This window comes from Sparus aurata, chromosome 21, assembly GCF_900880675.1.
Source record: "Sparus aurata chromosome 21, fSpaAur1.1, whole genome shotgun sequence".
Lineage (NCBI taxonomy): Eukaryota > Metazoa > Chordata > Actinopteri > Spariformes > Sparidae > Sparus > Sparus aurata.
In genome coordinates, this window is record NC_044207.1 from 16,196,924 (window position 1) to 16,212,228 (window position 15,305).

General features: G+C 41.4%; 2 protein-coding genes across 7 annotated transcripts in view; both read left to right on the forward strand.

The window, feature by feature from the left end:
• Positions 1 to 10,958, forward strand: part of LOC115573003 (rho GTPase-activating protein 29-like) — a 37,267-nt gene extending 26,309 nt beyond the window's left edge. For all 4 annotated transcript variants that reach the window (XM_030403564.1, XM_030403565.1, XM_030403567.1 and 1 more), the window contains 13 exons: positions 33 to 113; positions 500 to 667; positions 885 to 1,022; positions 1,844 to 2,031; positions 3,505 to 3,674; positions 4,219 to 4,353; positions 5,176 to 5,274; positions 6,048 to 6,211; positions 6,418 to 6,606; positions 6,770 to 6,907; positions 7,163 to 7,395; positions 7,921 to 8,221; positions 9,050 to 10,958. In XM_030403564.1, coding sequence (XP_030259424.1) covers positions 33 to 113; positions 500 to 667; positions 885 to 1,022; positions 1,844 to 2,031; positions 3,505 to 3,674; positions 4,219 to 4,353; positions 5,176 to 5,274; positions 6,048 to 6,211; positions 6,418 to 6,606; positions 6,770 to 6,907; positions 7,163 to 7,395; positions 7,921 to 8,221; positions 9,050 to 10,249 — 3,204 coding nt within the window. In that variant the 3' untranslated portion in view covers positions 10,250 to 10,958. The remainder of the gene's footprint in view (positions 1 to 32; positions 114 to 499; positions 668 to 884; positions 1,023 to 1,843; positions 2,032 to 3,504; positions 3,675 to 4,218; positions 4,354 to 5,175; positions 5,275 to 6,047; positions 6,212 to 6,417; positions 6,607 to 6,769; positions 6,908 to 7,162; positions 7,396 to 7,920; positions 8,222 to 9,049) is intronic.
• A 1,118-nt stretch (positions 10,959 to 12,076) lies between these two features.
• LOC115573345 (retinal-specific phospholipid-transporting ATPase ABCA4-like) overlaps positions 12,077 to 15,305 on the forward strand; it is a 39,000-nt gene continuing 35,771 nt past the window's right edge. For 2 of the 3 annotated variants that reach the window (XM_030404091.1, XM_030404093.1), the window contains exons 1-5: positions 12,077 to 12,514; positions 14,146 to 14,258; positions 14,413 to 14,506; positions 14,631 to 14,772; positions 14,889 to 15,028. In XM_030404091.1, coding sequence (XP_030259951.1) covers positions 14,193 to 14,258; positions 14,413 to 14,506; positions 14,631 to 14,772; positions 14,889 to 15,028 — 442 coding nt within the window. In that variant the 5' untranslated portion in view covers positions 12,077 to 12,514; positions 14,146 to 14,192. Of the gene's footprint in view, positions 12,515 to 12,922; positions 13,108 to 14,145; positions 14,259 to 14,412; positions 14,507 to 14,630; positions 14,773 to 14,888; positions 15,029 to 15,305 lie in introns of all 3 variants that reach the window. The other variant, XM_030404092.1, reaches the window with a different exon arrangement.

Below are 15,305 nucleotides of genomic sequence, written 5' to 3' on the forward strand. Positions count from 1 at the left end.
TGTAATTGTGTGTAATTGTTGACTTTTCCCAGCCTCTTGTGGCCCGTAAGAGTGAACTGGACAAGTTGAGGAAAGACATCAAGGAGCAGTGGCAGAGGGAGCAAAAGAAAATGGTTTGTAACAAGTTACTTTTTAGATACACACTTAATTAAATACACACTGTTGAGCTCGATAGCGATGATATATATTTTTTTCATTGTGCACTACAGAGCAACAAAATCATTACTAACAGCAGCATTCCACAGTAAAGTAAAGTAATCAACCAGCCAGGTGATTGTTTGATACCTAACTGTCAGTATAGTTTTATTTGAATTTGTGAAACCAGTGACCGAAGCGAGAGTTTATTTACCCTGGTTTTTTTTCATCGTTTACTGTGTCACTTTACATGGAAGGTTAATTAACCACAAAAGGTTTGTCTGATTATATTCATGATAACTGTTGCACACTTGCATTTTTCACTATCATGAGTGTTTGTGGTTGATGTGTGTGGTTTTGGCAGCAAGAGGCAGATGCAACATTGCGTAAAGCGCGAGCGCTGAAGGCCCAGAGGAGAGAGGAGTACCAGAAAGCCCAATCATCCACCAACCGCTCCCAGGAGGAGCAGTCAAATGCTGGTAACAAACAGCTGGAGAAGAAGAGGAGGCTGGAGGAAGAGGCTTTGCAAAAGGTAGGCAGGGTGAAAATAGTTGGTGTGACATATCCTGATAGGGCAGTTAATAATAGCATGTATTGTGCGCCAGTAGAAACTCTGACACCCTTTTGTTGTCAGAATCTATCTTTGCAGCAGTGCTTTTCAGTTGAATGTCTGCCCACTCATTCTACTTAGCAATTTAGAATTTCATCCACACCCTCACATTATTCTCTGTATCCATTGCTGTGGTCAGGCGGAGGAGGCCCAGGACCAGTACCAGAGCTGTTTGGCTGACGCAGGCGTCAGGAAGATGGATCTGGCCAACACCAAGAGCACCATCCTCACGCAGATCCGAGAGATGGTCTTTCAGTGTGACCTCACGCTCAAAGCAGTGAGTGGATAGTACTTAATATTAGCAGTCAGCTAACAAAACAATGAAATGAGAAAAGAAACTGGACTTATCAGTAGAATTTAGTCTGTTATAGGAATATCTTGTCAGCACAGTGCATGATAAACAAAATAGAAGCTAGCAACCATAAATGGAAAACACATGAATTAAACAAGGCAAGACTTTTTTTCACTTTCAATAACATTGAAAGATCTTGTAATAAAGGGACATTTAACAACAACACTATTTTTTAAATGCTTTCATATAATTTCAATGGCGTGTTAACATTGTATAAAGGAGCCCTATCTTTTAATGAATGTGAATATCCGTCAAATACATGTGCTCAAAAAATGACTGATGGTGTGGCAGAAACCTCATTACTTAGCTAAATATGATTTTTGATACTACAAAATGATTCCATAATTAAGATTAAATAGAAGCTAATTTAAACCATCTATAGGCTGACAAAATCATACAATTGCTATTAAGTGACATAACAAACTATTTGACATTCACCGTTACTCAGATTCAGTATGCATTTTTAAGATGGCAGTGGTTAATCAAATTGTGAAAACAGATTTCAGTACTGAAAGTTTGTACATAATTCTTTGTCAGGTTCTCAATCCTATTTATTTAGTCGCTGTCTGAATATTTTCTGATTGTCAGCTTTTTAATATTAAATGGGGAAAAAGAGAAAACACAGTATATGCAAGAATGTTTGTCTGCCTGTATTTCTGTATTATCTGTTTACAATCACTTTGATTCACCCGGTCAGACATCATTTACTCACTAATTTACTCATTAAACAATCTGTCATTCTTCAGGTGACAGTGAACTGGTTTCAGATGCAGCAGGGGCAGACTGTGTTGCTCCCCGCCCACTACCAGGACCTGAGTGAGAGTGCCAAGTTGTACGAACCGGGTGAATGCTATGCTGAGTTTGTCCGCAACCTTCCCAAAAATCTGCCTAAAGAGCGTGTGCACTCGGACTCCATCTCCTCTGACAATACCAGGTACCAAAGACTGTAGATGCTCAGTAAGATTCTGGAAATTATCCCAAACAGAATATCAATACCTCCTAAGTCAGACCTAAACCCCTCAGCTTTGTGCAAGCACTTTATAAGTGAGTTGCTTATGAAATCGGCTTGTGGCAATGCTTTTATTAGGGTTTATTGTAGTTTAATCATAGTCATCACAGATTGTTTCACATGTAGCCGTAACATGAGACAGTCTATGTTAAATGAGCCCAACTGTGGTCTGAGTTTTGTTTTAGATTAAGCTTCAGTTTTAGAGGCGATTGTTACAAAATAACTCTAAGTCACTCCTGTCTCTTTTTAGAAGTTGCTCATAGCCTAGTTCTTCTTTCAGCAAAGGTAACAGTGAGTCAGTAAGGGAGGAAGCGAGAGAGAGAGAGAGAGAGAATCGAGGAGAGACAGAATGCATGTTGAATTTTCTGCCCTTCCTCAGGAAATATCTGTGGCGCAGGCAGAATGCAGCAGGGGAGATTGTGAGCGTGAGAGTTTGGCTCTGGTTTGAAGCTGTCCCTAAGACTCTACTTATTGTCAAAGCAGCGTCAGAATCAGCTTCCTACACACACACACACAGACACACACACACACACACACACACACACACACTGACTACCACTAAGAAAACAAGCAGCAACAACTTCACTTTCTTAATACCATGTTAACGGTAAGATTAATGAAGCTGTTGTTGCTCTATTTGTTACCGTAAAGCATAAAATCACTAATGTTGACAATGACTGTAAAAATGCGGTGGTGACCTAGTTTAGAGCTTAAACATGTTCGTACTTCCATTATTGGGTAGCCACAAACGCCTTTGACGTGACATTATATGTTTTAGTGGTCTGCTGGCTGGACTCATTTCATTTTCTGTTCCTTATCCTGTCTTTCATTCTTAGTAAAGCCTTCAGCACTAGCTTTTCTGACGATTCACTGAGGTCACTCAGAACAAATCAAACTGAGTATTTTTTTACTTGGTGGCTTTAATCAACATCTGTTTGCAAGTCTGGGATTATGAAGACCTTGAGTGGTTTCCAGTACAGCTTAGGTTAGCATGTGATAGACAGAAACATGCGCTCTATTAAAAGGCTTGTTTTCTTTTTCAATTAATTGAATCATGAAGAGGTAATATAACCTGCTAAACTACTCTCAGTAATACTGTTGTCAGTTTGGCACAACAGATTGAAATGTGACTTGCTTGCTTATTCATAGCACTCTGCTCCAAAGGAGCTATAAATTATTTGGAGTGTTGGTGGTGGGTGTTAGCAAAACAGATTACATGCCAGAAAATGAAAGCCAGAATGGCCTGGTGTAGTAATAGTTGAGTCACTGGTGTTGATCAACAACACCAGACTATTGCACACTGTGTAATACAATAAGGCTGAGCTTTGGGACAATAGAAATCTATCTTACAAGCAGATTCATCACATGTAACCTTAAATGCTGACTCTATTTCCCCAGGTTTGTTTTCAACAAAAGGTCAGTGGGCAGCACCCATTCCTCCCATGGCAACCTGTCACAGGCGTCCATCACCTCCTGTGACCTGCTGAGCGGAGATGAAGTGGACAGTCCACTACACCGGCCTGCGAAGATCAGTGAGCGGAGGTCCAACAGCAGCGCAGACATACAAGGTTATTAATGTGAACTCAAGAAATGATCACATGGATATTTACAATTACTATGAACACCAGAAGACTTCAGAGAAGTTCCACTTTGATATGTGCTGTTACAATTTTAAGTGTAACATCTGTCAGTCATTGATAAAAATACCACTTTTAGACATTGTGTCAAGTTGTTTTCTTTTACATTTTGAGGTTAACCTCAGGTCATGTTTTTTTTTTCCGACATGGATATGAAATATTTTAGAAACTGGGTGATCCCCAAACCCATAACAGCAGAAGCTGGCAGGCTATCTGTTGGTTAGATCAGTTTGCAAACCTGCTTGTATCTTTACATGAGCCTTTTGGGGACTTTCCCTGTGTACTGAGTCACAGAAATTTAGTCATGACTAAAATCAAAACATTCAAAGTTGTGTCTTGTCTGGAATATCTGTGTGAACACCTGTCTCTGAATCTCATGCTTAGAAAATCCCTAAACGGGAAATTTAGGCATTTTTCTTTCTTGTTATTCTGTGTGTGTGTGTGTGTAACTGATGGTCTGTGTGTTTTCTTGCAGCGCTGAGAAATCCGGCCACGCTGAGAGCCTGGGCCTCCAGCAGTCAGGGTAGCCAGGGAGGGATGTGCAGTGACTCGGAGAGTGCTGGAGGCAGCAGCGAGTCAAGATCCATGGACTCTCCCACTGCCAGTCCAGGTAGGAGGATTTTACATTGATGCTTTTTCAGGGCTCCAGGATGGGACTGTTTGCCTGCATATGGGCCCAAAAAATGTGTCAAGTGTGACCAGTGTAGCTGAAACTTAGCAGCTCTGAGAAAAAAAAAAAATTAGAAAAGTAACCAAAGAAAATATTTTTGAGGTTATGACAAGATTTCTTGTCGTATGTGCTCTGATTTAAGTGAAATAGAGCACTTATCTGTACCTTTATTGTTTTTCCAATCAATCCTGTTTACATAATGTTAAGAAATTAAATTAAGATATATTATTGGGTACACCTAAAAGAAAACGGTGTCACAAGTTTGTCTTGAGTCCTTTTTTTTTTATCTATAGAATGTCTTGAGAGTGTTTGCACATGAAAATAATCAAAGCAATCATGGGACAAGGAAAGATAGAGCGAGACACCCAAATCATGTCACATAGAAGACGATAAAAACATCTTTTAAGTGAGATTATAAAATTAGTTAGCAAACAAAACAATTTTTCGATACCCAAACACAACAAAGCTAAAAAAAAGATGATGAAGGCACTCATGATGTATTTCTTTCTACTGATATCTTTTTTTGTCTGTAGTTTAACTTCCCCACAGACCCACGCATTACTCATTTCTAGGTGGAACACTTCCCTCTGCAGCTGAAACTACTTGCCACTCTCCGCTTTCAGATACTCAACACTAAATCTCCACATAGAGAGCACCTTAGCTTATTTGCTCTCAGTATTGCAGTGGTACATGTCTTTGTGCGGAAAATCTGAGCTTTGTTATGTACAGATTCATGACTTTTTTTTATCTATATATGTCCAGGTGACTTTAAACGACGACTGCCGAGGACTCCTTCCACTGGGACCATGTCTTCTGCTGACGACCTGGATGAGAGAGAGCCACCGTCGCCCTCAGACAATGGTAAGGCATGTGTGCGTGTGTTTTATGTGCCCCCCCCCTCAGGCAGATGCATGCTAATGTGTATACCAATTTTGGCCTTGTGTCTGCCATGACAACCAGTCAGTGTGTCCATTTATGTGACAGGGAAGTTAAACAAGGGAGGGACAAATAGTGAGTTAGAGAGAGAGAGGAAGACTGCTGCACACATCATATAATCATATAAGGTGCTTTTTTATGCGCCTGGCTCTGTGGTGGATTTTGCTTACTTCGAATGTTTTTACACTCAGTGGAGCGGCACAGATGGGAGTCATGTTAGTTTTGGCGTATGGCCTCAGCTTATACTTCTTGTATCTATGCTGAGCTGTCCTGGTCAGTGTGTATGTTTATTTTGTCATTTTGAAATGCGGCAGAAGATCAGCTCTTTCTCTATTTTTTTTTTTTATTTGATTTTGTTTTATTTCTTGTAAGATGACATCTAACTTTGTGCTGTTTGACCAGACAGTAAGTGGATTCATAACATATGAGAATAATGGCTTTTTTATAGCAGCAGTTGACTTTATATACCTGGAGGGATTCTTTTAAAATAGTTAAATAAGGTTCCATGACTCTTTGTGTCAACAATCAAGAAACGAAAATTACTCAAAGCTGCCATTTACTGTTTGTTATGGCGTGACATCAACAAAGACTTCTCTGATTGCCTTCATGGAGGATCATTGTTTGTTTTCCTCCGTATAAGAACAAAGTATGAAGTCACCAGTCAAATTAGTTTCTTATCGGAGCCTCTTGTTTTTCAGGTCTGGCAGAGATGGTGACAGAGACGGCCAGTTCTCCTGGTCCATTCAGAAATGCTCAGATGTCTAAAGCTGCTCAAACCCATAAGTTGAGAAAACTACGAGCTCCATCCAAGTGCAGAGAGTGTGATAGTCTGGTGGTTTTCCATGGAGCTGAGTGTGAAGAGGTAAGGTGTTATATACTCTATCATCAACTGTAGAAATGATAACGTTAAGTATGTGCATTTGTTTTCTTCATACAGTAGAATTTTCAAATATAGCAGACAGCCACTACATGTTGCCATCTGACTGAATTACATTTTATCAAAGTATCAATCGACTTATTTTTTTTTCTTCTATATTTTCACATCTCTATCTCTTTTCCTTTTACCAGTGCTCTCTTGCTTGCCATAAGAAGTGTCTAGAGACACTTGCCATCCAGTGTGGCCATAAAAAGCTTCAAGGCAGACTACACCTGTTCGGTATCGACTTTGCTCAAGCATCAAAGAACAGCCCAGATGGTATCCCTTTTATTATCAAGAAGTGCACCTCTGAGATTGAGAGTCGTGCACTCAATATCAAGGTAAACTTAGTTTTTCACACAGTAGAGTTGTTAATCTTTATCATTTGATATCTTGAATTGCACTGCCTTTTCAAACGATACACATTTTATTTTCTTAACTTCAACACAGTTTGGGTAATGTTTTGAAAATAATGGTAAAAATGTATCTGTTTTTTTCTTACAGGGGATTTATCGTGTGAATGGTGCCAAATCACGTGTCGAGAAGCTCTGTCAGGCGTTTGAAAATGGGAAGGACTTAGTTGAGCTGTCTGATCTCTCACCTCATGACATCAGCAATGTCCTCAAACTTTACCTGAGACAGGTGGGTTTTAAATTCTTACTGAACAATTGAAAAATGTAAATTTACATCAAATTATCATTTGTTACATATTGTTCTATGTAGTATCGCACAAGTCAAATTCTTAATCATAAAATGGGTAATTGAACGTGGGACTTTTTGATCTTATGTATTTGTACTTACTTTAAAGAAAAACACTTTATTCACTTCACATGTAGATTCACACATATTCTGCTTTTAATAACGCAAAACACTTCACCGTTTCCCCACTGTGTCCAGCTACCAGAGCCACTGATCCTGTATCGACACTACAACGATGTTATTGGCTTGGCCAAAGAGTGCCAGAGAGTGATTGTGGAGGAAGCTGATAAATCTCACAGCACCCAGGCAGGAGAGAAGTGCAGGCCGAGCGTCCAGCTCAACAGAGTCATTTTCAAGATCAGAGACTTTCTCCAGCAGCTGCCTACAGCCAACTACAGGACTCTGCGCTTTCTTATAGCTCATCTCAACAGGTAAAACCCAGAGTTCAACCATTGTAAAGATTTCTGTGTCCCTCTCTGCACAAATAAACTGATTCACAAAATTCCCCATGCCACAAAGAGAAACAGAGACTTCCCTATAGCTCAGAGGAAGTAGCACAAATTACATAAAGCTCATGTTCTTTCGATAGTCATGTCCAGTTGGTTTTCAAATCTGACCCCAGCACTAATCCTTATAGATTGAAAATTGAACTCTCGTGACCTTAACATTAACTTTGATGATTTTATGGCCAAGAAATTAGTATTTGGTGTCATGAATTAAATTTGCTGAAGTTATTGCAGAGACTTTTTCGGTCATCACATGACAGAAAGGGGATTTGGTTTGTTAAGTCTGTCGAGGCAGGTTTCATTTCTTTCAGAATGTTTCCACTGAAGTTTGTTTGGTGAAACCTTTACTCACATCCTGTGTCTGAATCTGAATAAATGTTCTGTTGACTAGATCAAATACTGTATGTGTGGTTTATGAATGAAACTCACCATGACTCTTTGCTCACACAGAGTGACCGAGCAGGCAGAGGAGAACAAGATGACTGCAAGTAACCTGGGCATCATCTTTGGCCCCACGCTGATCAAACCCCGACAGACAGACGCTGAGGTGTCCCTGTCCTCTCTGGTAGACTACCCCTACCAGGCCCTGATGGTGGAGCTGCTGGTGCGACACTTCCAAACAATCTTTGACATGTCACTTCTTTCTGGCTCCGACATCACCACAGCCGGACAGGCGTCCCCTAGACTCACACCACAAGAGAAGGTGCAGCGGCTCAGCAGATACTCCACCTCCCTGATGGACATCAAAGAGGTGAGGAGGGATGGCGGGGTGATCTCACTGCTCTGGCATGTGCTTATTTTGCTATTGTGGAAGCAATCTTCAGGAGCTGAGGATGACCTGTCTTGTAATTAAATTGAATAAAATCATCCACAGAATGTGAAGAAATAACACTTTCGACATTATGACTTCTGTGAACTGTGTTGCAAAGATCTCTACTGATGTTGGCATGCTAACCAGCTAGCCCCAGCCTGTTTCAGTCCAAAGCTCCCTTGTTAGCCGTGTAAAAAGTGAGCTCATAGTCTGGACCACAGCTGCACTGCTGTTTGCTGTTTGCATGAATTCAAGAGGTGGTCAGTTTTTACATATTGCACCTTTTTAATGCTTTTATCTCAAGATCACACGTTAATATATTTGTTATCTCAAAATTATAAAGCTACTTTTTTATGTTATGGGTTAACAAAATAGCCTTGAGTGTAAAGACTAATTTGAAAGCGTGGAGCGGAAAAGAAGATTCAAACACCTTTGTAGCGCCTCCTGATCTTGACTCTGGGCTAGCAGCTGAGGGCTACTGTAGCGGCTCGTAGCATAACACACTTGAAACTCCAACTGTTTGTGGTCGAATGTCATTGTGGGTAATGTCGGCGCTGTGTCAAGACAATGGAGTAGAATGCATGGAATAAAAAAGATGATATCTCTGGTTCTGGAGGACTCTTTAAAGGAATATTAAAGCATGTATGTAAGTTATGTGATTATTATATTATGTAATAATATAAAATCCTATTCATAAAGCAGTATTCACTAACTACTAATTGATATGTGGCACTGATTGTTATCTAATTGTTGATTTTGTCCCTGCAGGGTGCCAAGGTGTACAAAAGATACTCATCAGTAATCCCGTCCTCACATATCCTGGATGAGGTTCAGGAGGTGCAGCCAGGAACAGACAGAACCGACAGAACGGAGGTTTCAGCCCTGGACAGACTCAACGGGATCCAGACATCTAGTGGAGGAGAAGTCCAGAGGTCAACTTTAGTGTTTGGCCGTCCCAGCACCACCATTATCCCCTCCACCACCACCACCGACCCTGCCGTTGCACCAAAGGTCCAGCTACGTACCCAGCGCACCAGACACATCTCTCGGCCGATCAGCATGCCACTGGAACGCCTGCCGACCCCCGCCCAGATCAGCGAGAGGAATAACCGCAACACTGCTGCATATGCTAATACGAGCTCTGAGCAGGACCCCGTCTCTGAAACTATACAGGAGGTACCAGAGACAGATAAGGCTCGTCAAAGTGGCTCGTCCAGGGTTAGCACCTATTACATCACTCCTTTTATTGACACACAGACGATGCACAGGAGAACGTGGGACAGGAAGTACAAGCACTATGATGTTACACCCAGGACTGCTATGATTGTGGCCAACCTGCCATCTGCCAGCTCTGGAGTACAACCTGTAAAGGCAACAGTGCCCGTCACTGTTAGCCCAGCAGTAACTACTGCCTCTGTGGCCCCTACCACAAGCAGCGTGAGCACCATATTCTCCAACAACCCATACACAGTGTCAGTCAAGCCTGTCTGGACTTCTAAAAGGGAAAATGACACAGATAATTCAGTCAGTGAGTTCAGAAGCTCACCAAACCTTCCGCTAACACTCAGGGCACCGAGAACTCTGCAACCTCCTCCTGGGACTTTCTACAAGCCCCCCGCTTCGATTAACAGCAGAGCAAGAACACTTCCAAGCTGGACTACTACCGTTACCACTTTCACAACCACCACCACCACAACCTCCTCATCGCTCCCCTCCACCAAACCTGCCGAGGTAGCCACGCCGTCCCCTGCCCTTGCAAGCCCCCCACAGACACGGCTCCAGACACAGGACTCCACCGACAGCGCCATTGACCCTGGGGTCTCGACCTCAACTACCCTTTCGCCCCCGCAGTCCCCTCCCCCGAGCAGCCCCGAAGACCTCAGCCCCAGCGAGACTAAACCCGTCTACCAAAGACTGCGACCTCGGCGTCTGCAGGAGCTTGAACACAGAGAGGCTCATTTTGTCTGACACCAAATAAACATATTCTATCTGTAAATATTAATGTATCTGTGCCATAGTGTATACTGGGAAAACATTTTTATCATACAAGCTGAGAGTGGGAGGAAATATAGGCCTGTGAAAATAAACCATGAAAGTGTTATAAGTACTAATATATTGTGTTGTACATGTTCAAGTCAGAAAGTGTCTCAGTTCAAAACAAGCAAATACTGCAAGTCTGATGCCAACATTGAATGATTTAAATAACAAACACATGAATTGTCTATTTTTGTGTCAAAGGAAATTTGCCGACCACAAATTGACATCTTTATGTAAAGAAGCCTATCGTTTGTTTTCCTTGTTTGATTTGTTACGAAAATTATATTTTTATTGTAATCACACAATGCACTTAATCCAGGTTCAAATTCTAGTGTTGCATTTAAATGTTAAAATTTTCTTAATTTTATATTTTATTCCACAAGGAATGGATGGAAGTATTTTTAACTTGAGGTTTTTAAGGAGTTCAGCGTTTTAAATGTGTCCATTGTAGCCTGTGATTGGTACATCTTTTTCTCAGTATGTAAACCTTATGTATCTGTTTACGTTTTTTTTATATTCGTTCATACATACTGCATGTTTGTCACAGTCATTTTGTCTCATCGCGTTATTGTGAATATACAAAGGAAAATTGACATGCAACAGTACTTGCTGCAAATTAAAAATGTAGTTAAAACTGTAATTTTGGTTCGTAGTTGAGTGTATTTTTTAAGATCTCTTTTCAGCGCCTCAGAGAACAATGTTTACATTTAAAACTTTTAAAGGTTTCTTTTAAAGCCCTGCGATGTATGTTTATGTGTTTTATCCAGCCCACTTGCTTCAATGCGAGTACAGGTAACACAACTTGAGACAACTCAATTATTATCAATTATTACTTGTCACGATATTCTAGAGCCTGAAGAGACATCTTCAGATGGTGTGTTTTGTTTTACCAGTAGCTGACAAAGATCATTGGATGACAAAACTGAAACAGTATGAAAGAAAAGCAGAAAATACTCACTTTATATAATCTGGACAATCCCAGTTGTCAGATAAATGTTGACAACACTGTTCTTATTCTCTAGTTAGTTTTCAGCACAAAGCCCACTCGGTGAGGATTAGGAAAGGCATGTTTTGGCCTAAAATACCTGTTTTGGTCGCCAAAACACAGCTGGAGATGTCCTGAGGTCTCCTTAGAAATATCCTCAGGTGTCACGCTTACAAATTTTGAAACATTTGCTGGTTCCAGCTTCTTAAATGTGAAGATATCTGCTTTTTTTGTCATTTATGATAGTATATGAAGAGTTTTGGACTGTTGGTTGGACAAAAATAGGCAATTTGAAGGCTTCACTTTGGGCGCTGGGAAGTTGTGAAGAGCTTTTTTACCAAATCTTTCTATGTATCGCTTCATAGATCAGTCATGGCAACGATTGGCAGGTGAATTGATAACGACAATAATTTGTTAGTTGCAGCCCTAGTTTACTTTGTACGTGTTATAACCCTGGTCGAACCCAGATTTTCTGGCAAACATTGTGTATTTGACAAATAAGGAGAGTTATGCGACACCATAAACTACCTGTGCCGCCAGAAATGCCCAGACTTGAGCAACTTTTAAGCCTTGAATTCACCTCACACCACAGCTGTGTCTGTTGTACACACAGTTTACAACAGGTTCAAGTGGATTTAATGTCCTACTGTCAAGGCTTCACATCCCACAAACCCAATTACCTGTGTCATCTGGTGCATCTTGGGCTGCTCAGAGGAGTGAGTCATTTCGGACGCGTGCGACACAAAAACAGCCACAAAAACGTCGCGTCTCTGAGTCTGTAAAAGCTCCTCTGTGACTGAGTTTAAAACTGATTTATTTTGCAGGTGTTGAGCGAAAGGAATTTCTTGCAGAGTGACAACTGTGCAGGTAAAATCTTCCTCACGGACACTTCTTGACAAGCATTTTGGTTCTTACAGGGGACAGTATCTCTCCACCAGTATCCCTCCTGTCCTCCCCGGCACATATCCCCCTAATTCTGCCTCAAAATGGATGACTGTTGTCTTTTTTCTGCCTGCCCGTGTTGAGCTGGGGAGATTAGAGCAATCAGATTAGGCGAGCTGCTGACCTGCAGGCAGAGGAGAGAGAGTGGACGGCGGGGGGAATCGTACGGAGCTCTTCTACCTTCTGCTTAATGTTTTCTATGACTTCAGCTTGATCGTGAAGCCGCTTTTCTCTAGATGTCGTACGACTTTTATATCTTTCCATAAGAGGTAAGCATGAGCACCAACTGTTTTGTTGACAAAATAGGAAAACTGACTGTAAGGTGTGACAGGTGTGTGGCTGCTAATTACTGTTTTTGTTTCGTCTAATGACTCAATTCTAACATCTTGTAATGTAGAAACAGAGATCTGAGGGGATTTTTCTGTAATGTTTTTTCTTCTGATATCACTTCTTGTATTTGTGACCAAAAACACGTAGCGTTTTTTTAGTTTTGTTTTTTATTTAGATCATGAGACATGTTTACCACAAAATTGCTTCAGGTTTCTGTCAAGGAAGTCCTGTCATGTGTAATTACTGTGGGAGTGATGAGGTGATTTCAGACACAATGACAGCCTTTACTCTCCTGTTTTTAGCCTCACGGTCTCCGTCCTGTCGTTTTTATGTCCCTGCATGCTCAGTCTGCCGGTCTGCGGTAATCTATTGGACATGTCACTCTTCTGAACAAATCACTCTTCGTGTCCAACACTCCTCCAGGTCATCTGCGAATAACGCGCGTGTGTGATCGGCTGTTGAGGTTTTTCTTTTTCGGTGTTCAGCTCGAAAATGAATTTGTTCTCTGGAATAAGTCTTTACGACTGAGCAGGTACAAATTGCATACACTGTTTCACAATGCATGGACATACAAGCTCATGTTTACAGGTTTGTTAATCATGATGTTGTATTTTTCCTGAGGATAAATTCCTCCATTTGCCAAAATGCTGACCAAAAAAAAAAAAACCTTAAAACTTGTAGCTTTTTGCTTGTGGGGCACGTACTCTTTCTAAGAAGTGCCTTGAATCTGGTTTTTGAGTGTGTTTTGAGGACCACTTTGAGCAAATCCAAGGTAATGCTCGGTGCAGGTGCAGTCAAGTTTGACTCAAGGTCAGGTCTGAAAGCAAAGTCTGAGCAGAAACAGTGCATCTCCTGAACAAAAATAAATGTCCTTCTTGGTGGGGTTTAACCCATCGATCGGTGGACTGGATCAGTAGTAAACAAACAGATGGGTGACAATTTAAAGGAAGAGACAACACAAATCTCCTGGAACCGTCTTTATTCTCTCATAGTGGTCACGTCATTTTTATTCTCATCAAACTGTCCTCTCTTGTGACTCATTCGAGTCTGACAACTTACCTAGAAAAAGCAACAATGGTGGGCCATGTGACGTAGGATGTTTTCAAATGTTTTTAGAAACTATTCTTGGTCTCCTTCTGCCTTCTAGGCTCAGTGACCCAATGTGCACAATATGTGTCATTACTGGGCCATAATACATAATTGACCCGACGATGGGAAATGTATTTTATCGCTGATAATTACATTTTAGGGTGCAGTGTTGACTACAGAGCGAAACATGTTGTCAAGTGTTTGTTTTTTTCGACATTTTCAGAAGAGGACAATATGATTGCAGTCTGCGATACATGTTCCACAACGGTTCTGAGAGAAGATATAACTAGTGTTAATGCTACAAATCTGTTCTGAGCTACTAGGAACATTAAATTGTCCATTGTCACTCACTACGTCTTGGCCTTACTCCCCCTCAGGTGTACATAATCTGCAGCTTGGGAGCCTTAAAGAATGTGATGTGATTTATCTTGTTGTTATCAGCCACAGAAGCAGGTAAATATCTGTTGTCGTGTGTCTGCAGGTTTGTCACAGTCTGATGACCCCTTCCAGGGGAGAAGCTGCGGAGCAATGAAGACAGGCTCCCAAATCCGCCTGTTACTGTGGAAGAACTGGACTCTCCGCAAAAGACAGAAGGTAGTATGAATACTTCTAAACATCGAACTACAGCATCCAACATCTCCCTGATAGAGTCTCAATAGGAGCTTCAGATTGGTAGGATGTGTTTCAGGGCTTTTGTATTAGATTCAATTCCGTGTTTAAAACTCACGCTTTACTTGTTTCTGTCCAGGTCCGCTTTCTGGTCGAGATCTGCTGGCCGGTGTTGTTATTCATCGGCCTGGTGTGGCTGAGGAAGGCCAATCCACTGTACCAACAGCATGAATGTAAGGGGATACTCTATCGTGGTGATCGCTATTGCAATTCTTAAAGTCTGAGTTCTTTTCATAGACACTAACAATTGTGCAACTCCTTTTAAAGAGCCCTCATTTGTTTTGACTCTTTCCCCAGGTCACTTCCCCAACAAGGCCATGCCCTCTGCAGGGATTCTTCCCTGGATCCAGGGCATCTTCTGCAACGCCAACAACCCCTGCTTCAGATATCCAACCAGAGGAGAGTCTCCGGGCGTCGTCTCCAACTACAACAACTCAGTGTAAGCCTGATCGTGGCCCTCTTTCAAATCTTCCCCGTCATTTGCTTATTAACACTTATAAATCACTAGATTTATTCAATTAGACTAATTCTGTGGGTTTTTTCGGTTTGTTCTAGATTGGCACGGTTCTATGTTGATGCCCAGGAGCTTCTGCTCAATGAGACTGAAGTCCAGCAGCTTGGCCGTCTCTGGCACGACGTGTCATCCTTTTCAAACTTCATGGACGCGTTACGCAACAACCCATCTGTGCTGTCAGGTAAAGGGCAAATGTGAGAAACGGTTCAGATGGTTCAGATGGAAGCACTTCTCTCGAGATGAAAGCAGTTAGTAACAGTTGTTTGTTTCAACTCTGTAATCAGAGGAGAACAAGACTGTTGACACAGGTCAGCCATGTTTTATTTTGGCTTTCTGGCCAAGATGGAAAATCCTTTTCTGTTGTTGTATGAACATCCTCTTTCTGTTGTCGCGACAGCAAATGCTGATCAGTGTTTTCAATATGATGTCCTCAAATTTTGGCCACAACTAAAAAAATA